The sequence below is a fragment of the Engystomops pustulosus genome, chromosome 6 (assembly GCF_040894005.1).
Source record: "Engystomops pustulosus chromosome 6, aEngPut4.maternal, whole genome shotgun sequence".
NCBI classification, from domain to species: domain Eukaryota; kingdom Metazoa; phylum Chordata; class Amphibia; order Anura; family Leptodactylidae; genus Engystomops; species Engystomops pustulosus.
The window spans coordinates 92932255-92957540 of NC_092416.1; the positions used below are offsets into that span (position 1 = coordinate 92932255).

The window sequence follows — 25286 nt, forward strand, 5'->3', positions numbered from 1 at the left end:
TTTGTAAAAATCATGCTTTGGAATCAAATACTTTGAGCATATCTCTGTATATGCCAGCAGGTGATCTTTAGCCCATATTTCTCCAATCTTGGAAATCCCACTGGCTATCCAGTTAGAAATATCTAAATCTTCTATTAAGTACCTCAGCCATTTGCATGGTAGGTCCTTTACTTTCATACAAAGCAGTGGGTTGTCCCTATTATAGCAACACCATTTATTTATACCTGCTTTGGTGGTTAATAAATATGGAACCTCCCATGGGATATTGAAGTTAATAGCCCATAGTCGCACCGCCATTGGGGTGTTTCCATTTGCTTCATTCTCGATTTGTATCCAGTGCTTGGATTGATCTTGCATCAACCACTGTCTAGTTTGGTCTAGAATAGCCACACTGTAATAGGTGTTTATGCATGGAAGGCCCAAACCTCCTTCTAGTTGTGAACGGTATAAAATCTTGGCTGCTACTCTGGGTCTCCCATTTAACCAAACATATTTGTTTACTAGTTTTTGTAACTTTTGAAGGAAGTTGGTAGTTTTTGGTATAGGAACATTCCTAAATATATATATTATCTTAGGTAAAACCATCATTTTTTAGCCGCTACTCTGCCTCCATGAGATATGAGCCTTAACGTATAATTTAAGTTCTTTTTCTATTTGTGTTAGAAGGGGAGCATAATTATGCTCAAAAAGCTTTTTTAAGGGAAAGGTAAGTTTTATTCCTAAATATGGAATAGATTCCAAGGTCCACTGGAAAAGGTATTTAGCTTTGATTTGTTCCGCATCGGTGTCAGGGATGGACATACCCAGAATAAGAGATTTATTTGTATTCAGTTTGTAGTAGGAAATTTCACTGATTTTGTCTAGCAAGGCTGTCACTTCACCCAAAGACTGGAGTGGATGCGTTAGTGAGATAATTACATCGTCGGCGGATAGGCCGATCTTGTGAGTCTGAGAACCTACTTTGATGCCCGAAAATCTCGTTCGAGGATCTAATAGCTTCCGCCAGGGGTTCCATGACCAATGTAAAAATCAAAGGCGGCAGTGGACACCCCTGGCGGGTGCCGTTCGCAATAGGAAAGGGTTTAGAAGTATAGCCCGCTAGAGATACATAGGCAGACGGCTCCATATAAAGTGCCAAAATTCCTCTCCTTGCTTTCTCAGAGAATTCAAACTTGCCCAACACCTCTTCAAGGTAGCCCCAGTGTACTCTGTCGAACGCCTTCTCTGCATCGAGGGAAAGAAGCAGAGAAGGTGTCCGAGTTTTTGCAACATAATCCACTAGGTCAATAAAGCGGCGTGTGCCGTCTGAGGAGACCCTTCCCCTGACGAAGCCCACCTGATCTTGGTGTATGAGCCCCGGCAGGAGAAGGGTCAACCCATTGGCTATAATTTTAGCATATCGTTTAAAATCCATACTAAGGAGAGAGATAGGGCGAAATTTAGAGGGGTTGTCGGGGGTTTTACCTGGTTTGGGCAGAGTACAGATGGATGCCACTAACATTTCCTTTGGGATAATGCCCTCAGATTGTATAGAATGAAATACATCGACTAGCAGGGGAGACAATATATGTACATATTCTTAATATTTGTTAGTAAGGCCGTCTGGACCAGGGGCCTTATTACTTTTTAATTCCCTAATTGCTTTTGAAACTTCGGTTAAGGTTATTGGGGTGGATATTGATTCAGATTGGTCATTCGATAGCTTGGGCAGATTTACCGAATCTAAAAAGGCTCTAATATTAGTCTGGGTGGGTCGGGGGGTTGATTTGTCTCCTTTAAGGTTATATAGATTGGAGTAATACTCCGCCATGGTTTCTGCCATTTGTTGGGGGTCAAATATCTTTTCATTGTCATCTTTTGTTAAAAAGGGGATTCTGCTTTGAGCCTCCTTCTTTAATTGTGCTGCTAAAACCTTACCAGCTTTATTTTCTAGGCCATAGTGAACGGCCTTCATTTTCCTAAGCGCCTTTTTGTATACATGCGCATCTAGTTCTTTTAGTTGGTGTTCTAATTCTTTAATCATATCAGCTCTGTGTGTGCAAAATGATGATTTGTTAAGAGCATAAAATACTGTAAGTCCTGACAATATATGCAGTCTTTTCTCCTCATTAAGTTTTTTGTTAGCTGCAGCTATACTCTTAAAATGTCCTCTCATACACATCTTGTGTACACACCAAAGCATCTCCGGGGCTATGTTTTCGGTGTTATTACCTTTTAGCGTTTGTTGCACAATTTTTTTATTCCCATCTTTGAATTGGGGAAGGTATAATAAATGGTTATTAAGACGCCAATGTGAAGAGCACGGTTTCTCATACTGTTCTACTATTTCCATGTGGATAGGAGCATGGTCTGACCAGCGTATTGCATCTATTTTTGTGGACTTTATTCTAGCATATAATAAGCGATCAATTAAAAACATGTCGATACGTGAATATATTTTACGTGGGTGGGAAAAGAAAGTAAAATCCCTTTCTGAAGGATGTTGTAGTCTCCATGCGTCTAAGTAGGCTTCATTATGAGTTAATGTAAAAAGATTTGAAGCCCCCGTAGATGGGTTTGGTGTGGAGGTATCCATTGATGGCCACATACTTAAGTTATAATCACCCATAAGTAGCACTGAGCCTTTTTTGCATGCGTTTATTTTTGTAAATAACATCTTAAAAAATATGGTTTGATGTTTGTTTGGACCATATACGGATACCAAAGTGTAGGTGATAGCATTAATATTGCAGACCAAAATGATAAATCGATCCTGAGGGTCAATCTGTTTGTCAATGACAGAAAATGCTAGTGACCTTTTTATAGCTATAAGTACCCCTCTCTTCTTATCCACAACTGGCGCTACAAATATAAGGGGTAATTGTGTATGATGGAGTCTAAAAATATCTGACTCATTCATATGAGTCTCCTGAGCACTAAATATATCCGCCCCCGCTTTCATAGCCTCCCTCCACATTTTCAACCGCTTGAACGGACTATTGAGCCCTTTAACGTTTATAGAGGTCACTCTAAATACCATTTTGGTGGATACCGTTTGCCCCATTCTTCCAATAATCGTTGGAGCATAGTAGGGGAGTTAGCCACGACTTTCCTCCTATCCTTATTTATTATCAATTTTACCGAAAAACACCATTTATAGGGGATATTATGAGAGCGTAAAATCTTTGCTGCACCCTGAAACTCTCTTCTCCTTGCAAGGGTTGTAGCGGACAAATCAGTGTACAGAGAGATATCTTGAAATCTAGTTGGGAGATCTTTTGTGTCCCTTGCTGCTCTCATGAGCTTGAAATGAAATAAGTGTAGCCTGGCATCTCTTGGGACGTTTGGCAGGAGGTTCTTGGCTTTGGGTAGTCTATAGACTCAATCTATAAGCAGGTCTGCCTGGGGAGTGTTAGGGAGAATTCATAACTTGCTCAACTGTGGGGTTTTTCAAAAGTGTTTCAAAAATGTCAAGGGCAGAATTAAGAAAGATTTTTTCATTTGGATCTCTGATACCAAAAGGTCTGAACAATGACATAGTAATTTGAGTTTTTCTGTAGGCTTGGCACCACTGCAGATCTGGGTCAGGCTGGTTACCCAGCACTCGGACCCACGCTGCTGTGGAATCTGTAATGACCATCATAATTTGTTGATATACTGGTATTCATTCACTTATGAATTTGTTTATTATTGCTGTAACATTTATATAAGTGTTTGCATGGGGTAACATATACAGTCATATAGACATATATGTATACTTGTACATTGTACTTTATATAGATTCATAACAATGAATTCGGTCTATATACAACAGCCATAACTGAAAAAAATCCAGACCATTTTTTATGTATCTCCTCCAGGTTTTACAACAAACACCTTACATGTATAAAAAGCAAACATAGATCTGGAAGCCAATGAAGCTACTGATGAAGGAGTACGCGAAACACGTATAGCCCAGCTGATCTCTCTACTGGATCGGCGATCTAGTCTGACTCTGACTAGAGAAGCTTCTAGCTTGACTATTTTTATATATGTATATGTATATGGTGCCCACCATTCCCACTTTGCTACACAAACTGTATGGAGACCAACTAGTAAACTGAAGAGTTCCTACAAATGAATGTACAAGGGTGGTTTAATAAGTACCTGTTTATGACGACAGAGGGCATTCCTGAGGGAAATTCCTGAGGAAAATTCATACCCCTGAGGAAGTCGCTGAACAGCGACGATACGCGTGGGGAGCCTCCCACCCCTACCATTGTTCAGTGTATGGTGTGTACTGTGGCTTGGGTCTGCTGATGGGAACACCTGGGTGTTTGGCCAGGCCCAGGTTTACCCAGCTCTGTTTATACTGTATCATTATCCAGCACTTGCACTTTATTTATATGTATTTGTGTATCATGCTTTAATGATTGGAGGTATTGATCAATTTTGGCAGGTGGCATTACATGATTTCTATTCTTATATGCAGGCTTTTATGCTTTGGATGTATATTCTTCTTGCACCTTATTGCCTACCCTAGCCACAAACACTCATTGTCATTCAGGAATCCCACACCTTGTTATCCTTACCATTTCTATTTGTCCATACACTTGTGGTTAGCGGTGGTGGATGGAGTAGGGTCATGTACCCACTCTGTCCTGTGTCTTTTTGACATTTTTTAATTTATTTTAATTGATACACAGTTGTGTATTTCATTAATGGGTTAATAAAGATTGTATTGCATCATTTTTTGGGTCCTTAGTAGTACACTTCTATTTTCTTTAGTGCATATTGTCTCTTGTTGGTGTGCGGACCAGTTTGTACTCTAGCTGTGCACGTCCCATCTGTTTTTTGTGGAGTCCTGAGGGAAATTGGTGTTATCATCGTGTTCTGCCATCTATCAAACGACGGCAAAACGAGTTGCAGACTGATTGATAGGTTAGTTTGAATTTGGCAGCCATTTCAGTAAGACATTGTTTTGTGAATTTTGCTAATATGGAATAAGAGCAGTAACGTTCGGTATTTCGCTTTTTGTTTTTGGAATGGAAAAAATGGGAGGAGATAAAAGCAAAGGTGGATGCAGGTTATGGGGACACTTCACCATCTATGGCCACAGTTAGATATTGGTTCAATGAATTTAAACATGGGCGAACATCCATTTTTGATGAGGAGGGACTGGGACACCTTGCAGACGTGGTTACCGAGGAAATCATTCAAAAAGTCCACGACATGATATTCTCTGATCGACGAACGAAAGTGCGCGAAGTAGCAGAGGCCGTAGGTGTGTCTACCGAAACGGCAATTAATATTTTACATGATAAGTTGGCGATGAAGAAATTGTCGGCCCGGTGGGTGCTGCGATTGCTCATGGTGGACAAAAAGCAGATGCGGCTGTTAACTTTGAAGCAGTGTTTGGAGCAATTTAAGCGAAATCCAAAGGAGTTTTTGCATCGAGTTGTCACTGTTGATGAAACCTGGATTCATCATTACACACCAGAAACTAAGCAACAATCAAAACAAAATGAATTTCTCCCGTTGAATCTGCTCCAAAGAAAGTGAAGACGGTCCCCTCGGCCAGAAAGGTCATGGCAATTATTTTTTGGGGTTCTGCCATCCTCATGGATTTTTTAGAAAAAGGAAGAACCATCACTGGTAAATACTATCAGTTTTGGACCGCTTCGACAAAAAATTGAAGGAGATATGGCCGCATTTGGTGAAAAAGAAGGTGCTGTTTCAACACGATACTGCACCAGCACATTCATCCGGAGTTATCGCCGCCAAACTGTATGAATTGCGTTATGAATTGCTGCCGCACCCCTCTTATTCATCCGATCTTGCTCCCTGTGACTTTTTCTTGTTCCCTAACATGAAGAAATGGCTCACAGGAAAAAAATTTAGCTCAAACGCGGAGATTGGTGTCTTCATTTCTAACACAGGTACCTATTGAACCGCCCTCATAGGTATGGCGGCTATCTGTGTATTAAAGCTGAACATTAACCATAAGATAACAAAAAGGCAATTTTTGAGACTGGAACACGATCTAAACTACAAAGAGGTGAGAATGATTGTACCTCTGTGCTAAACAAACTTGCTTATTTTATCACGTTTTTACATAGAAGTAAAATTATTCCTATGTTTGAAACTTAAAATACTTACAATTTCGAGTATCAGCATTTATTTACTTTGTAAAAACAGGAAGTGCTATATTGGCTATATATCTGGTGATGCTGATACTTCTGGCACTTGTAGTTCAATAGAAACGCTAAGCACATATGCTTGCCAGAGAACTCCTGTTCTCCATGCTCGCAGTTAAAAAGTTACATCACTGTCAACTCTGGAATGACAGAATGATTGATGTTGGTATAAACTGTACATTATTGTGAAACACCAGTTCACTCAGTTTTAGATAAAACATTTAGTACCTTAAGTTCTAAGCTTTACTTGCCTTTATTTTGTTTGTATTTTTATTTTATTTTATTATATTTTATACTATTGTCATCTGAATAAGCCTATGAATTTTTGTTGGCTTATTGCACAGTGATAGAAAATAGGATAGACCCACTTGTGCCGATATACATACATATTATTTTGCTTTTTCTGATTCTGTAGTACCCAGATATTTATCTGAGCACAGAGTGAAGCCACCCAAATTTTTTGTGCTTTTCAACTTAATAAAATTTCTGTCTTTCGCTTGTAAGAAGAATATCTTTTGTTAACCCGTTTTGTTTTGTTTTAGCTAAGAACAGTTATTAACTATGCTAGGCAATGTCAGGTACTACAGCTAGTTATTTATATTTGCATAATACCAGAAAAATTAGAAAGAGTGCATTTCAAAGGAATTTTTATTACTTTCTGCAAAGTCAAAAGTTTACATAAACTAAGATTAAAATGCCTTAAAGAAATGGGATAATGTAATGATGATGATGTAATGATGATGATTGATGATGTAATGTCTTTGGACTCTTCTGCTATGTGTGCCGAATTGTGGCCCTGCTTATGTCTGGTTCATCCTTGGGTGCAATATCCAGAAACCTGAAGCTGCCTCCTTCATCTCTACAAACAATAATATGCGAGCACAAACAAGATGGGAATGTCCAGCCTTAGAGATGAACAGAGATGTCCCAGAGATGAACATGCAGAGATGAATAAAATTATTCCTATGCTCGGATAACCCTTTTAAAGCTTCGACACAAATGGGTTTTCATGAGGACTAGAACTCTAGGAAGACAGACAGGAGATTGAGCCCTAAACTAGGCCACACAAACTGTCACCTGCATACTTGCATAATTTAGGTCACAGTGCAGACACATATCAAGACAAACAGACAGAAAAACTCAATAAGGTGTAATAGACAATTTGGTAATTTTAGGTATATAAACTTTTGACTTTCGGAAAGTAATGAAATGCTATAAAACATTCTCTCACTTCTGGCATTTGGCAAATATAAATAATTTTAGTAATCCAAATGTACCTTGAAATAGGAAAGGTTTATTCTTATTGCATGAGAAAAACATGTATGTAGCTTTTTATAAATTTTATGTAAACTTTTGGTTATATATAGATACTGGATTTTATGTATGCCCATAAAGGTTAGCACTCCAGCCTCCATTTACACTGTATGAAAATGCATGGCAAAAGAGGTATTTTTTGCATGTTGAATGGTCCCCTAATATTTCCAAAATTATCACTTAATTGCAATTAATAAAGTCTCCAATGGTATATATTGTCCCTGTCACATTGCTACACAGATTTTCCTCAAATTCAATTTCTAGGCAAAGAATATGAATGCTACCAGGATCAGTGGTAGTGGATCCTTTGTACCACCGCAGACGATTGCATAAGCCGACACCTGGGACCGAAGTCCAAGTGGTACCCTGTTTTCCCCAGAGCCCGGCGCAAAGCTTGGACTTGTTGCGGCGTCGTACCACCAGGTTGTTCCACAGGAGTGACTTTGTTCGTGGTGGTGGCCAAAGCAAAGTACAGAATCGTAAGACAACCTTGTGGTCGGGGACAGGCAGGAGGTCGAGACAGTCAGCACAGGATTAGAGGTGGGCACGTAGCAGAAGGTCAGGACGGGCAGAACAGGAGCGAAGTCAGGAACGAAATCGATGTCGCAACGGGAAATCGGGATAATCGCACAAGACATTAAACAATCTTTCTCTAAGGCTATGCGGCAAAAATACACAGCAGGAAACACAGGAAGGGGCTGGGAATTTAGCAGGGAAGACGACTGGCGAGCACAAATTAACGGCGCGCTCTTCCTTTAAATTGTAAAGAGCCGATGCGTGCGCCCTAAAAGGCGGAGACGCGTGCGACATGCCACGGGAGACACCACTGGCACCCGGTGAGTTGAGGGGCGCAGCAGGCCACATGGAGGTACACAAGTGCGCCTGCGACCCAAGATATGACAAAAATGCCTACTCTAGTATGTCAATCCTTTTTTTTTTTAACTTTATTGAAAAATAGAAAAAAACTGCATAGAATTTGCCAATATTTTGACCTTTTCGAATATACCTTTACAATTTACTTTAACCCATTAACGCATTTGGACATTCCTGAACGTCCTGTAGCAGAAGGGGGGGGGGGTATGAAGAGGGCTCACGGGCATTGATTACAGGTGTTAGCTAATATGCTAATTATCAGCAGAGTTGACTGGGGTGTGGAGTAGCCTCTAATGGAAGTGGGAGAAAAGGCTACTCCACAACCCAGTAGCCTTTGTGATCCCACCTACCTGTACATCCTCAGTGAGCACTGTCACACTTCTATAGCAGTCTGTTCTGAGCTCTGAAGGAGCTGGATTGCTACAAAAGAGTGAAGAAAGTGTTGAGCACTCAAAGATAGGTGAGACCTTAGAGCAGTGATGGCGAACCTTCTAGAGACCGGGTGCCCAAACTACAACCAACACCCATTTATTTACCATCAAGTGTCAACATGACAATTTATAAAGAAACTTATTGCTGCCTGTTCTTCCACAACAGCCAGCAAGGGGACCTCAGAAGATAATCCGGCTTTGTTCACTCTTTCTCACTCTTCCGGCAGTTCCAATAAGTCAAGGAGGTGTCACCTTAAAAAGAGTGTTGGGAGCAGCATCTCAAGTTGTTTGAGACTGCAGGAAGATTTGGGTCCTTTTTGTTGAACTTTGCCCTGGGGTGATAGCCTGGGTGCCCACAGAAAGGGCTCCGAGTGCCACCTCTGGCACCTGTGCCATAGGTTCGCCATCACTGCCTTAGAGGCTACTGGGGTGTGGAGTAACCTTTGTTCCCACTGTCTGGAAAGGCTACTCCAAGCCCAAGTAGCTTCTGCCAATAATAAGCATGTTAGCTGGATAAAGTGTAGTTTAATTTAAAAACTATTTTAGGATTAGGTTAAAATAGATTAGTGCTTAGCACGCTACTAGCCACGTTACTATGCTACCTTAATAGGTTTTCGTGGTAAAATTAGGTGCCTTGGCTTTATTTAAATATATACAGTATTTTTTTCCCTCTCACAGTGAAAAGGCCAAAGGCAAGGGACATTAAAGGTGTGTTTGGGATTCTATAGAAAAAATAATGTTCCCTTTTCTGTTAACCTCTTCTTATAAAGACAGAAAACAGAAAAAAGGGGTTTCAGAAAAAGATATACTATTTGGAGGGGGCTATGTAAAAGGGGACACCATAAAGGGGGCTACAGAAAAAGGAACAGTCTACAGAAAAGGGCACAGCTGCAGACAAGAAGGCATTTTAGTTTGTGGGCTATAGGAAATGATAGTTTATGGGTTGTGGTTAGATAGATAGAATATTTGTGGGGCACACAATTTTTTTGCAGGGACCATGGTAAGGGGGTTTCCCTGCCCAGTTCCTTGAAAAAAATGGGTACTGTCGGTCTCTGGAAAAAAATGTTGGGGACCATCCTTCTAGATGTCCATTCCTATTTATAGTTTGGTTTTGGTTGTACCATTATTAAAGTCTGTGTGCCATTTATCATTTCTATCCTGTTCCTTCCAAGAGGTAAATTGTTTTGTATCAAGATACATTCTGGAATGCTCTTTTCATGGACAAGTAATCCCCATTTTCCGAGTTGTACATGTTGATCATTTGCCTGGGCCCTAACATCTCTGTCTGCACTACAGTTCTTCCTTAGGCAATGAGATTGACCTTTAGGTCTTACCCTGTGAACGTAAAATAGATGATATATCTCCCATATCAGTAATGAGTTTGTCATTGTTGGTTTTCTTTAAATTGTTGCCGGTAATAAGAGGGCATTACTCGCTAGCACATGAGGAAATGGAAGGGAACCATCATTAATATTTATGGTGAACGTAGGCTTATGTTATTAGAGTTTAGGTTTTGCATAAATTATTTAAACAATTCCTACCCCACTCCCCCTCTACAACACACATATATCACCAATACAGTTTAAAAGCATTTAATTCACCATGGACCTTTTTTTGAGGAACTGAAATACTGCACTAATATGGCTCATGTTCACTATGTTTTTCGCTGTTTTTCTGCTACCTTGGACAGGCTGTACATACTGGCACTTACAAAGCACAAGTGTAGAGTGCTGTTGTGTACTGCTTTCTGTTAGGAATTATCCATATTTTCATAATTTTTCTACAACCCTAAGATTCCTCTATATAGCAGGTGTTCATGTGTATTTAGGTTTCCTGGTATATCACAACCAAATGGTTTCTGTTGTGGTGAATATCTAATAAAATCTTTTGACGAATGCATTTGTGTCTCAGAACTGCTTGTGTTTCAGTATTTGTTCAGCAACCACAGAGTGTCAGTAACCACAGACACTTTAGCTCAGAATAACAGTCACACATTTTGGAAAACTCTCTTGTCATAAAATTTAATGCAGTGTGATGTGTGATATGTTTTGCTTCTTGTTAATAGTTTTCAACAACATTCCTGATCCAGTCATAATAGATGCAGACTTTGGTGTAGACACCAGGATATCCAGTTTGTGCACATCCTTGCCCCCAAGATACCACTCCATATAGTTCTCCATTGCAGATCAGAGGTCCACCAGAGTCTCCCTGAAAATATATTAAAGCCATTATATATAATATGATAAACTACACCCCATAAACCCATAACTAACAATATTTAAACATTCCTTTTATTTGCTAGCAAGAAAATCCAGAAAGTCTGCTACATAAGGCAGAATGTAATAAAACTAGCCTAGAAGCAGCTAAAGAGCTACAAAGATAAAAGAGCCAATATATATGAATACCATAAGGAATCTAGAATATTATGTCCTAGTACAGTTTGACTATATGTTTTTCTTAATGGGTGGTGGAAAACATTGCAGAGACCCCACCTTCACAGACCCTACAAAGAGGAATCTGTGCAATAAATAAAATCAAGGATTACAGAAAAGCTGTGACACCAAAAGGTCCTAAATTAAGTAGTTAGCAGAGTGGCAACACCAGAAAGAACAATCACTTCAGTCATTTCTAGAGGACCCATTCACCTCCATGCACACTCAGAACATTTATTTTGGGATCCACTTGAATACTTACAAACCTTAAACTTTGTTCAATAACCAAAATTAACCAAAATCTAAATTCCAGTTTGTGGATAATGGAAAATCTTAAACGCTACACCTTTCTTGGGAATAAAGAACAAATAGAATATGCATGCATGCAACTAGTATAGATCCTGCTCTGTGGCTGGGTTCTCAGAATAATGTAAGAAAATTGATTGTTGGGTGCTATCATATTGGGATCCAATAGGATCTACACTTGGATACTCTGTATACATAAGTATTGTAGTCTGAGCTGAAAAAAGACCCAAAAGGAAGCCATATTGTGGATATGGTAAAGAATGTAGTTTTGCAAATCTTTTTACTTCGGAAATATTTGATAATCTAGCGCCTATTAGATTCAATTAGGACTTTCAACTAGGAATTTCAGGTCATCAAGGTCTGTATATTTTACTGTATGTTGATATTAGGCTATAGTTAAATCAAGTATGTACACTGGGCTTTCATTATGACTTTGCAGGGGTCATGAACTGTGAACAGAAGAGTAACCTTACCACAACCCTTCTTATACTGGTGTAGTGAGAAAAAGTAATGTGCCATATTCACAAAAGTAAATCGGAAATTCCCACACTTCAACACAGTTGATGACTGATATCAAGTTGCAGTTTGGTGTAGTATGTGTCATCACTGTCTTAAATACAGCTACTGTCAAGTCAGTTAACAGTATTTACTCCTCTAAGATAGAGATTTTTAAGGGTTGTGACATCACAACCCCTACCAACTCAAATGTAGTTTACATTGAGAGGGTAGCAGTTGATTACATTGAGAGGGCAGCAGTTGGGTGATAGCAAACATTTGTTACCTAGATATCTCTTAGATTTTGTGGTTTCTATTGACCAAACACAGCAAGGTCAGTTGTATCTTGGGTCAGGGCTGCATCGCATCGCTCAGGTGGTCAATTGTGGACCACGCGGTAAGTGCATACTGCATAAAAAATCAATTACATCAGAGCCTTTAAGCGTCAACTTAATTGATAGGCAGAGCAGTGCACCACAGCACGCCTGTGTGCACCGCGCTGCAGCACACAAGCCGGTGAGTGTGATGACGTCATAACACACACCGGCTGTGTATACTATGGGGGAGGCTGTGTATATTGGGGGGGAGGATGTGTATACTGGGGGGCAGACTGTGTATTCTGGGGGGAGGCTGTATATTATTGGGGAGGGTATGTGCTATTGGGGGGAGACTGTGTGCTACTGAGGGTGCTGTGGCTCTGTATAATGTGTGGCTGTGTGGTACTGGGGTTGGCGTAGCTCTAAATACTGTCTATGAGGGATCTGTATACAGCTGCTGGATTTTAAATAAATAGGGTGTCCTTATATGGAGTACTGTATATCATTTAATTTGGGAGTATGTATAGGGGGGCTGTTATAAATAAATTAGAGGAACTGTACATAAATATAACAGGTGTGTACATAAATTTGCAGGGGGCTATAGTTCTGGGGGCCTGGTAAATATAATACATTGTGGATGTTTAGATACTACAAATTATTCGAGGGACTATATAAAGGATGTTTTATTTGGGGAATAGTGTGTTCAGTCGTGTTGTGTATTTAGGAACATGCTTCATTATAATGTAAGTAACTGTGGGTTTTTTTAGAGGCGCCATGTGGAGTTTTGCTGCATGGAGCTGAAGACATTTTACTGTGAATTCAACAGAGATAAACTATGGCTGGGAGAAATCATAAAGAAGTCCTCTTCCTGATGGAGGTGATCATCACCTGTAAGGTACTAGATACTGGATGTCACTATTTCATTAATGTCTGTGTCATTGACTGACTACTCATGTGTGAGGTAGCATCATTAGTAGGGTAGGGCAGTGTTTTGAATTTTTGCCTCAGGAGGGAAAAACGCTACAATCATCCTTGTTTGGCTATGTTCATATCCATTTATTTGCAGTCTATGTTCATTATGAGTCTATAACTGTTTAAAATTGGCACAAATCATAATTACATAATTATTTTATACTTGCCTGACATGAGTCTTTTCCTCCTTCTAAATAACCAGCACAGAACATATTATCGGTGATCTGGGCTGGATAAGAGGATTTACAGCTTGCCTCCGAAAGAACAGGTAACTCTAAACATTGTAAGTTATCTGGATACTGAACTGAAAAGATAATACATAAAACATATCATGTACTACTATCTTATCTTTGCACTGGCATATACCATTCCATTCCATCGAGCATTTATATTAGCAACCATCGTTTTCAGCAACAATGAAATGTATAAAATAACTATAATGTCACTATATTTATACTTTAAATTTACTTTAAATTCTATGCTGAGACAGATACATGCAATGCTTCCTACCAATCTCAGGAAATAGGTCTGCTGAGCGATCCCTCTCGGGAAATAGCCATTTTAGCTGATATTGATGTATCAATTCATTTTAGTCTTCAGAAAAATCATAATAACTCCTCCAATATACTGTATACCACCTATAATATTTGTGAGGCTTTTAATGTGATACAAAATGTTAATAAAACATGCTGTTGCTCTATTCATCATTCAAACCTAAGTGATGTCAGGTCTGATGAAACACCTAACATCCTTACATAAGACAAAGTTGTGGTAGAACAGGTAGCAATGAATTACTACTTAAATTGCCGTGGTGGCACTTTGCAATAATTAAGTGTGTTTTGGTTGTAGTTTGGGCACCCGGTCTCTAAAAGGTTCGCCATCACTGCTCTAGGGAATGGATTTGTAAGAATGACGCTTTGCTACAATCACATTTCTATCTAAAAAGGTTGCAGCATCCCCCTCGCTCTTCTGCATGTGATGACATAAGAAAGCAGGGCCGGCGCCACCACTGGGCATATCTGGGCAATTGCTGGGGACCAGAGCTGCTAGGGGGGCCACTTAAGTCTGTACAGAAGGAATCCATGGGGATGAGGGAGGCTGTATCTAATGAATCCATAGGGGTGAAGGGGGCTTTATATAAAATAACCATGAGTGGTCTGTATATAAAATAACCATGAGAGTGCTATTTGGGGTGACAAACTAGGGAATATTTTAGGGGGGGAGTGTTTCTGAATTTATAATGCCGCCACAGAAGTTCACTGCAAAGGAGCCCACTGTGGCTCTGACGCCCAGAGGCCTACTGAAACCTGGAACCGGTTATATGTGAAGAAGGATATATGTATGACAATGTCCTTTTACTACTAAGTGTTATACAACATCTTCTTCCTTTTCTTGCTAGCATTCAAGAAACACTATATTATCTCATTCTATTCCATTATGATGTCCCAACCTGTATATCAAAGATAATATATTTGGAAGCAATATCAATAATTTAATTGTTCCTTTTTATTGAATTACAATTAGTTTGTCTTTCCTACAGTAACAGCAGATACCTGGACAGAGACAGAGAGGAGCAGGTGGCTCAAATATGAATAATGTTGCATATTTCTTTGGTGTGGTGTGTGTTCTTAGTTTGCGCTACATTTATTACTGAGCCTCGACACAATTGTCTCAGGCACTGTATAATGAAAGTGCTCCAAAAAGAAAAAGGTGCAACTGTTTGCACACTTTCCAGTTTGCACCAGATAATTGAACACTGCGCGCCACTGTTGAATTATGTGGCACAACTTGCACTTTAGTGAGGCAAACTGCACTAAGGAAGTTTGCAGGAGTTTTGATATATTTGCCTTGCAAGGTAGCTTAGAGGCAACATTTTTCTTATCCCATCCTGGAAAATGTATTTGCCTTTTTTTCCGACCTCACTTGGCTTGGATCACTGATAGTAATGTCAGTGGAGGGGCACCTACTTCTAATGATAAGTTAGATTATTAGTCTAGTATTCAAGTTGAGTATTAGTTAGATATCTTTATCACCACAGTCAACTCAGAAAAATGTTGTGGACATACACTATAATGAAGAAATAAAATGCTACTGGCCCTTTAATTAATCTGTTGATTTTCTCTCTGTGGACCAGACACAGCACAGAAAATGGCCGATGGTCACATGTCCACATCACATGTCATCACATATCACGATTAGGGGATGGAGCCATCACCAAGGAGCAGAGAAGCCTCAGATTTCTGTGCTAAGGGGTCAGTTCATGGAGGAGAAAAGTGAAGGTGTGTGAGGCAGGACAGGACTGGATATGCAGGGGGATTGTGCAATAGTGATGTCATTGTATTTAAATGGGGCTGCATGTTAGGGGCTGAAGGGATGTATTTACATGGCACTGCAGTTGTTAAGCTGGATGGACACATTTAAATGTGGGAAGCTGGGGAGACAGGAGGGATGCATTCACATGGGACTGCATTTTGGGAGGCTGGGGGGGAAAGAGACATGCATTCACATTGGACTGCATGTTAGAAGGCTGGAGGGACAGGAGGGATGCATGGTATTGCAGGTTAGCCACATTAAGTTTTCTACAGAACAAGCTGTAGCCAAGTATGACAACAGCTTGTAGAAGAAAGCAGCCATACCAAAAGCCAGACAGAACCTTTAAAGGGAGGAGAGTGCAGTTACAAACATATCAAAACTATGAGAGCAGGAAAGTCTGTTACATCATTAATAGAAGCAGAACATGAGAGTGAGAAGCTGTTACTGAGGGCTCATGAGAGTTGTAGTATCCTGTGGCCACCATCTTAGAGATAACTCCCTCTACTACTTCTAGAAAGCCCATAAAATTTTGTAAATCATAAAAGCAAATTATTTAAAGGGGATTTCCCACAAATAGAAGTTAGGCCCTAACCACATAATATGATCATGAAAATGAAGGGTCCGATGGGGTCCCACGTACCTCCGTCGGACCCCTCATCGCTTCTTCAGAGTAATGGAGCAGACGGCCGCACATGACCGTTCTGCTCCATTAATCTCTATGGAGCTGACGAAGATCACAGAGCGCTAACTTCTGTTCATGAGAAAACTGCTTTAAGCTCCATATTGTGATTAGTGATATTGAGTTTGTTGTATTCATTTATTTAAAGCATTAAGGGTTTTTGTATCAGACGTTCATATTCTTGGATTACCACTTTAAGGAAAAGCAGCACAATGATTTTGTCTTATCCATCAAATCTTATCCATAGAAATATGGCTGGTTACTAGAGATGAGCGAGTATACTCATCCGAGCTTGATGTTCGTTTGAGTATTAGCGTACTCGAAACGGCTCGTTGCTCGGATGAGTATTTTGCCAGCTCGATAACGAGCTTTCACTTAATGAAACACAGTGAGCAACAGTGAAGAACACAGTGAAAACAGTGAACACAGTGCACAGGATCATTTAAGTGAAGAACACACTGAAGAACACATTGCAGATGTTTCCGTACATCTGCTAACTTATCCAAAGACACGAGTGCCGAACGATGTTCTTCACAATAGTATGTGAAGAACAATATATAGTGAAGACTCTTCACACATATTGTTCTTCACATACTATTGTGAAGAACACCGTTCGGCACTCGTGTCTTCGTATAAGTTAGCAGATGTATGGAAACATCTGCAATGTGTTCTTCAGTGAAGAACACTTTGCAGATGTTTCCATACATTTGCTAACTTATCAGTAGACATGAGTACAGAAAGGTGTACTTCACAATAGCATGTGAAGAACAATATGTGTGAAGAAAACACTGCAGATGTTTAACACGGGTCATTCTCCTTTTTGAAGTTCCACGAATATTCCATTGAATAAAAAACACAAAGTAACAGGACTGACTTCCTTATTTCTCAATAAAATGACACATTTTATTTGCAGAGCCTTGGTCCCCTTGAAAAATACTTGAGTCTTCCATTGACTTCAATGGGGTTCGTTATTCAAAAGGAGCACTCGAGCATCGGGAAAAGTTCGATTTGAGTAACGAGCACTCAAGCATTTTAGTGCTCGCTCATCTCTACTGGTTACCAGTCCAATCATCTACACTACAGCAGGAGCTGCTCTGGTGAGTAGATGAGAGTCTGAGAGGATAAATAGCTTCTACTGCATCTGTATGCCCATACAAGTTAATATATAATACATAAAAGATATAAAAGTTAGAGAAAACTCACCACCACTTATTTTCAGGTTTCCCCAGCCTGAAACCAAGCATTTACTCCCCGCAGTTGGACAACTACTGGCAATGTTGATGGGTTGGACATATTGGTTAAACTGTGCTGGCTCTGCTAGTTTGACCATCATAAAATCATTATCTATGTAATATGGGCTGTAGTAGAAGTACTGATAAGCCTTTTCCACCTGAATATGCTGTTCAGTACCCTCTTCCTTTGAAGTATCATGTTCTCCAAGATGAGCAATCAGAGTCTTTGGTCTACAAAAATCCAAAAACATTTTGCATGTCATATTTTATAGTCTTATTGCAGTACATGATAGGAATGATCAGACTGTCTAGGGTTAAAGTACCCTAGAGGGTCTAAAAAATAGTAAAAAAAAAGTTTTAAAAATAATAAAAAATCAAAAAATTCTAATAATCTCCCTTTCCCTAGAACTTATGTAAAGCATAATAAACAGTAAAAATCACAAACATGTTAGGTATCACCGCATATCAAAATGCCTGATCTATCAAAAATAAGAACGATAATTGTCAACGATGAACCCCATAACGGAAAATAGTGCCCAAATGTCAAAAACACTACTTTTACATCATTTTACATCACATAAAAAATTTAATCAAAAGTAATCAAAAGGTTGCACAGTTCTCAAAATGATAGCAATGAAAATGTCAGCTTATTTAGCAAAAAATTACATCTCACACAGCTCTGTACGCCATAGTTTGAAAAAGCTATTAGTGTCAGAAGACGGTAAACATTTTTTTTTGTACACATTTGTTTATTTTTTGAAAATGTATTACAACAAAATAAAACCTATATAAATTTAATACCACCCTGATCGTCCAGAACCAAAGAAGAGGTGTTATTCGGAGAGCACAGTGAAAGTCGTAAATGCATTTTTAATTTGCCAATTAAACCACATTTGGAATTTTTTTCCAGCTTTCCAGTACATGGCATGGATTAATAAATAATGTAATTGAGAAGTAAAATTTGTTACGCAGAAAATAAGCCCTCACACATTGCGTAACTGTACACGGAAAAATTTAAAAGTTAACCATTTTTGAAGGCTTAGAGCGAAAAATGAACGAAAAAAACCTGTGTCCTTAAGTGGTTAAACTAAAGGATGATGACATAGATGTGTATAATCTAGGTCTACAAAACTTACTGCTTGTAGCAATGAGCAGCTGATATGATCCATCTTGCAGTGATTAGAGATCCACCACACCATCGGTTTCCATTGTATGTGAAATAAACTTGCCACGGTTGGGAATGCGGAGAACACTCATAGCCATTTATGATCTTATCATCATCATTCAAAGGTATGGCCACTAAAAGAAATAATAGACACTTATAGATTTGAAAAACAATATTTAATGGTATGGTAAGGAGAGAGCTCTGGCTCAAAGGTAAGTCAAACCAACATAAAATCCAGATTGAATCACACAAATGCCAACCTTCTACCTTGAATCTGAGGCAATCCCGGTTCTTCGTAGAGGTATATCAACTGTATCTTTTCAAGGAAATCTACTACCAGTATTAAGTATTGTAAACCAAGCATACTGATGTGCGCTCTTCTTTCCTGTTTTTTTTTAAAGGCTTTTAAAATTGTGCAAATGAGGGGATTCCGGCTACATACCATATGTGTAAATGGAGCCTGAAGCCCCTCAGGTTCATTTGCATAATTCTCAAAGTCTTTTTAAAAAATGAAAAAGCAAGGGCATAAGAAGCTAAAAGAAGAGCAGATCCTGATAGAGGGGGCATACACAAGTATGTAAGTGGGCTTGGCTTACAATACTTGATCCTGGTGGTAGACGTCCTATAAGTGCTTCAAATAAACAATAAAGGTTTATTTTTTTAACCTAACTCCTCTTTATTTTCCATTCATTCTGTTTGTCACTGTACACACTGTTACCTGATTTACTTACCTCTGTGATGAATCGGGATCCCTTGGAATTGAGATAGAAGCTTGGCATTCATGTGTTTTTATATGGATAGATTATGGCTTTATATCCAAAAAGGAATCCAGCATCCAGGCAAAAAGATTATGTGACTTCTGAGTATTATGTTTTAAATCCTTTTTCAATAAAGTGCCGGATTTTATACTTGCACTTTTTGCCTGGGTGCTGGATTCCTTTTTGGATTTCTCCCTGATTGTTGATCACCATTTGAAGCATTACTTCTTGTAAAAAACGAAAGTATTATATGGACTCCAAGGGACCCATTACAGCAGTAGGGAAGGAAATATTGGATGTGGTGCTACAAAAAGGTTCAGGCAGTGGAGAGGGCCACTCTAGCCCCAAGAAGCTTTCATACAGCCAATCTTCTGCTCATATCACCGGGGATTTCCCAGTGAATCATTTTTCTGTAATAAACTATGTGGAATTCTTTTTAACCCACTCTCTACCCTATATCAACACTCGTTAAACACATGTTCTATTGTTAATAGTTCAGATGCTTTATGTATGCCATAGTTGGGGCTCTCTTATTCTTTTTGGTCAGAGTAATGGGAGCAGCTGCAAAAAATGCAGCACATTGTTCATGTGCAGGAGCTGTATCCATTTGCCCCTGCAAATTGTTGTGGTGGAAATTAACTCAATAAGCAAGAGAAAATACAAACAGTAGACATCACCACCATGCCACTGACAGAATCCAATATATTATATAAAAATAATGTGTACAAATGGATTTTGTCACCAGTAGTCCTAAATAAGGGCCATTACCAGAAAAAGAAATGCAAGACCATTTGAATGGGGAATGTGAAATATAATCCGGATGTCAAGATTTCTATTTTTAATATGATAAGTTATAGAGAGTCTCTATAATAAAAAAACATTTGGAGGTCAAGCTATCCATAAGAGATAACTTGTATTGAATAGTTAGTAGTATAAAACATAACAACTTAATCACTGTATATGCATTTGTCACCCACATATCAATCCTATATCATATGTAACCCCTGCAACTGATATGACATTGTGTGTGCATATTACTGTATGTTTGCTAACTTATCACCCTATGAAAAAACACAGTGGGGGAGATTGATCACTGACTTTTTTTGGAGTCAGAAACTTGCAAGGACCTTTTCCTACCACTCAGAAATAGTGGCTTAAACATAGAACCACTGCTAGAGCAAGGCCGTTCAAAGTCAGATTTATGATTTGCAATTTTTTAAAAGTAATTCCAAAAAAGTGGCCAGGTCTCTCCACTCCCCTCCTGGTGTATGTGTTGTTGAGCCTGCATAATGATAAATCTCCCCCATTGATTGTATTATTATTCTTTACATTATTGAGAATTTTTTAGTGAAAACTTAAGCCCGTTGCATTGCCTGTAGACATTTGACATCAAGGCTGCTGGTATATAGATCATTGAAGCTGTAGAGAGAAGGAGGTTGTTACCTGCAATCCCAAGGAACATCAACACCCAGAGAGAATGCATATTGAGTTGATGTTTGCGTCTGCCCTCATATGCTGGATATGTTTAAGAGCTCTTGGGCAGGCTGGGTAAGAGATTTATAGGACCACTGAGCCTGAACATCTTGCTTAATTCACATGGATCATCTCCAAACACTTGCAAAGTTCCCATATTAACTAAAAACACCAGGCAGATTGCACTCACGAGGACACATATCTGTAACCATGAAAGCTATTTGTACTTAGTTTATTGGCACATTGCGTTTTAATTGCTATATTTAATCCTGGAAGAGACTCACAGTAAAAGAAATATTTCTAAATTGTGTGTTAATAAACAAACAGCCATAATGTAATGGAAAACAACTAAAATAGACCATATGACAATGAAAAACTGAATGAATGTTATATGACCATAGGTTTTTTATTGGCTGTTCTATGTAATGTCTGGAAATAAAAACTTAAAGACAACACAGTAACATGTTCAACCAAGGAAGGCAAATGAATGGTCAGAGGGGAAGGCATGCAAGGAAACAGAATTCTATCCTATTACATAACCATTAATGTTATTTTGCTCTCTGCTCTCCTTGCTGTGACCAGCTCCTGAGGCAGGCTGGGAGTGCCCCTTTTGTTTTGCAAGGATGTTAAATGAATTTTCAAATTTTTTTGTATGGACCAGTTATATATTTATATAGATTAATCATGTCCTCCTTAGCCTTTCCAGACTAAATAAATCAAATTCTTTTAATCACTGAGATACAACATATGTGTAATTTGTGTGGCTCTCCTTTCTACCCTCTCCAGTTCCAGGACATCCTATTTATGAAGTGATGACCAGAACTAAACGAACTAAACAGCATATTCCAGGTGAGGCCGAACCAATGGCGTGCATAGTTTTAATATTGCATCCCTGTCCTGAGAGTAGATATGATTCAATCCTCTTGACTTTAGAGGCAGCTGATTGACATTGCATTTAAGTGAAGGTTCTTCTCAACAAAGGACTCTTCCATATTTAATCCCCACGTGACATATATTGCATGTGTATTAGTAGTTCCTAGGTGCATAACCTAGTGCTTGGGATGTTAAATAGAATGGATGCATTTTGTACTGCATTTGAAGGGTTATGGACAAACAGTTTTTAAGAGCTACAGAGAAAATCAACCCTTTGCTTAGGACAAGGCTATTGAATTTTGATATAATCAATGTGCCACTGTGAACAACTTAGGCCCCTTTCACACTTGCTTTGCAGATCAGGTCAGAGTTTGATCAGGGTGCGATCAGGGTTTGGTCAGTGAAAAACGCACATTTTGCATCAGAGTGCAATCAGTTTTCAGTCAGAGTTTGTTCAGTGTCTCAGTTTTTCACGTGCATTTTCAATGCAATTTCAATGCAATTTCATTGCGTTTTTCACGCGCAGAAAATGCGTATGAAATGGACTCAGGACTGAGGTCTATCTTTTCTATGGCAATTGATGCGTGAAAAACGCATTGCACTTGCAAGTGTCTCAGAGTGCAATGCATTTTTGATGCGTCTCCATAGACTTATATGGTGCATTTTTCACCCGCGTGACTTGCAAAAGTAGAGCATGTCAAGATTTAAACGCGCGTTAAAAAAAAACGCGCGTGTGTGCGTAAAAAAAAAATGAAAAGACCCATTGATTACAATGGGTCAGAGTGCAATGCAAGTTCTGCGCGTCAAAAGCACGCGCAGAAAACGCGCGTGAAAAACTCAAGTGTGAAAGGGACCTAAGGCCCCTTCCACACTCGCGTTGCATTTCACGTCAGAGTTTGATCAGGGTGCGATCAGGGTTTGGTCAGTGAAAAACGCACATTTTGCATCAGAGTGCAATCAGTTTTCAGTCAGAGTTTGTTCAGTGTCTCAGTTTTTCACGCGCGTTTTCAATGCAATTTCGATGCAATTTCAATGTGTTTTTCACGCGCAGAAAATGCGTGTGAAATGGACTCAGGACTCAGCTCTATCTTTTCTATGGCGATTGATGCGTGAAAACCACATTGCACTTGTATTGCACTTGCAAGTGTCTCAGAGTGCAATGCGTTTTTGATGCATCTCCATAGACTTGTATGGTGCGTTTTTCACGCGCGTGACTTGCAAAAGTAGAGCATGTCGAGATTTAAACGCACGTTAAAAAAAACGCGCGTGTGTGCGTGAAAAAAAATGCAAGTCTGAAAAGACCCATTGGTTACAATGGGTCAGAGTGCAATGCGTGCTTTTGACGCGCAGAAAACGTGCATGAAAAACGCAAGTGTGAAAGGGGCCTTAGGCACAAGGGGAACTTGCTTACATGTGTAATGTTTTACTGGATGAGCCTTTACTAAATTCTGCACCCAGTTAGCTTTCTGGTTGGCGGTAAAGATTTGAACAGCTCTCCTATGGTAAAAAAAATCCCAAAGGAGGACCTTGGAACGCTATAAGATATCCAGGGGATTTTGAGAATGTTTTCTCATGACACATTATACTTCAAATAAGTTTTAAAAAATTGATGATATATAAGTTCTAAACGCTCTACTTTTGATGCAGATAGTCATAGCACCCAAATTAATTCATAACTTACATTTCCCAAATGTCTGCTTTATGTTCCCATGGTTTTTTGCACATTCCACGTATTTTACCAGAATATTACAAGGGTTAGAATTTGGGTGCCATTTTTCAAATTTTTTTTGGAAAATCACCAAAAAAAATCACTCATATTTAGATGGACCTGCTAAACTTTTAATTGACTAAGGGAAGCCTAAATAAAGCTAGACTAGTAAATTACTGCGTTATGGAAACTACACCCCTCAACCTATGAAAATACACTTTAAAAAAGTTTGATAATCCTTTAGGTGTTTTATAGGGGTTAAAATAAAATGTAGATGCTGTCTACAAATTATAAGATTTTTTGACAATACATTCATTTTGAGTGGAAGATTAAACATTTGCAATCGATTAAATGAAAAAAGGGTCCACAAAGTTTGATACCCAACTTCTCCTGAGTACACTGATACCCCATATATGGTGCTATCCTGCTGTATGGGCACACGGCTGGGCAAAGAATGGAAGGAGCGTCATCCAGAGCATTGTCAAATTGTGCAGGCTATAATTTTTTTTCTTTTTTTAATGTAGACCTATAGGGGCATATTTTTTTGCCACATGAGAAACACTTTTCTGGTAAATAATTTTATTAACTCTTTGTTGGTGGAGGAAATAAAAATCTTCAATTTTTAGGTTGAATTTGGAGAAAATCATTTTAGCATCACTGTCAGGATCGGAGATATTGGATCCAATGATGACACAAGCCAACACCTGGGACCAGAATGTAAGTGGTACCGGGTTTTCACCAGAGCTGGCCGCAAAGTGGGTTGGACTTGCTGCGGCATGGTACCACCAGGTCGTTCCACAGGCGTGACTTGTCCGCGGTGGCAGCCAAGGTCGAAGTACAGAAACGGCAGGCAATCTTGTAGCTGGGACAGGCAGGAGGTCAGGGCGGGCAGCACGATATCAGAGTCAGGACATAGCAATAGGTCTAGGCAGACAACAGAAGAGCATAGTCAGGAACGAAACCATGGTCACAACGGGAAATCACTATAATAGTGCAGAGCATCAGACAAAGCTTTCTCTTGGGCACAAGGCACGAAGCAGGAAGAGACATGCTTATATGCATTTTCTGAAAATCTTGTCTCGTCTACCTCTGCCATGCGCAGGTGTCCCCGACTCCCAGGGCGCGCGTGTGCCGACTTCTCTAGATTCTCTAGGAGCCCGGATGGGTAAGGCACGTGGGCAATGCACTAGCGGGGGCACCCCTGACAGTCTTCCCCCCCTTTGGTCTCCCCCTCTTCGAGGTCTGCAGGAATCTCTGCAGGAGATCATGGTCCAGGATATTGTCCTCAGGCTCCCAAGATCTCTCCTCCATCCCCAAACCCCTTTCCAGTCAACCGCTTACCCCTTGCCTTCTTCATATCAATGATCTCCTTTACCTCATAGATGTCAGAGGAGTCGGCCACAGGAGCAGGAGGGGGTACTTGCCTGGATAAGCGGTTCAGGATGACAGGCTTGAGCAGGGAGACATGGAAGGAGTTTGGGATGCGCATGGTGGGAGGAAGGCGCAGCTCGTGGGACACTGGATTGATGCGACTCAGCACCTTGAAGGGACCCAGGAAACGAGGACCAAGCTTGTAGCCAGGGATCTTTAGCCGGATATACTTGGAGGACAACCAGACTTTGTCACCAGGAGAGAAGACAGGAGGAGGCCTGAGCTTAGTTCGGGCAGAAGCCTGTGATAAGGAAAGGCGAGTCTGCTCCCAGATGGTCTTTAGGTTTCCTAAATTCTGTCCAATTCCTCAACAGCAGGAACATCCAATGACACAGGCAGAGGAAGAGGAGAGCGTGGAT

The 25286-nt window shown here is 39.7% G+C and overlaps 1 protein-coding gene across 1 annotated transcript; it reads right to left on the reverse strand.

Annotated features, from left to right (window-relative positions):
* Positions 1-10778: 10778 nt before the first annotated feature.
* LOC140064009 (trypsin-like) lies at positions 10779-20997 on the reverse strand. The gene is made up of 5 exons (XM_072110389.1): positions 20886-20997; positions 18656-18818; positions 17491-17750; positions 13463-13599; positions 10779-10981 (listed from the first exon to the last, which is right to left on the reverse strand). Exons 1-5 carry the CDS (start codon positions 20923-20925, stop codon positions 10832-10834), a joined length of 750 nt encoding a protein of 249 aa, XP_071966490.1. The 5' UTR covers positions 20926-20997; the 3' UTR covers positions 10779-10831.
* Between the last annotated feature and the right edge of the window lie 4289 nt (positions 20998-25286).

Bases quoted from the DNA above. Each gene is read 5' to 3' on its own strand.
- LOC140064009 (XM_072110389.1), bottom strand. From the start codon at position 20,925: ATGCATTCTCTCTGGGTGTTGATGTTCCTTGGGATTGCAG. The intron at 18,819-20,885 runs GTAACAACCTCC...TATTTCTTTTAG, and splicing joins GATGTTCCTTGGGATTGCAG to TGGCCATACCTTTGAATGAT. The intron at 17,751-18,655 runs GTAAGTTTTGTA...GGATTTTTGTAG, and splicing joins GCTGCTCATTGCTACAAGCA to ACCAAAGACTCTGATTGCTC.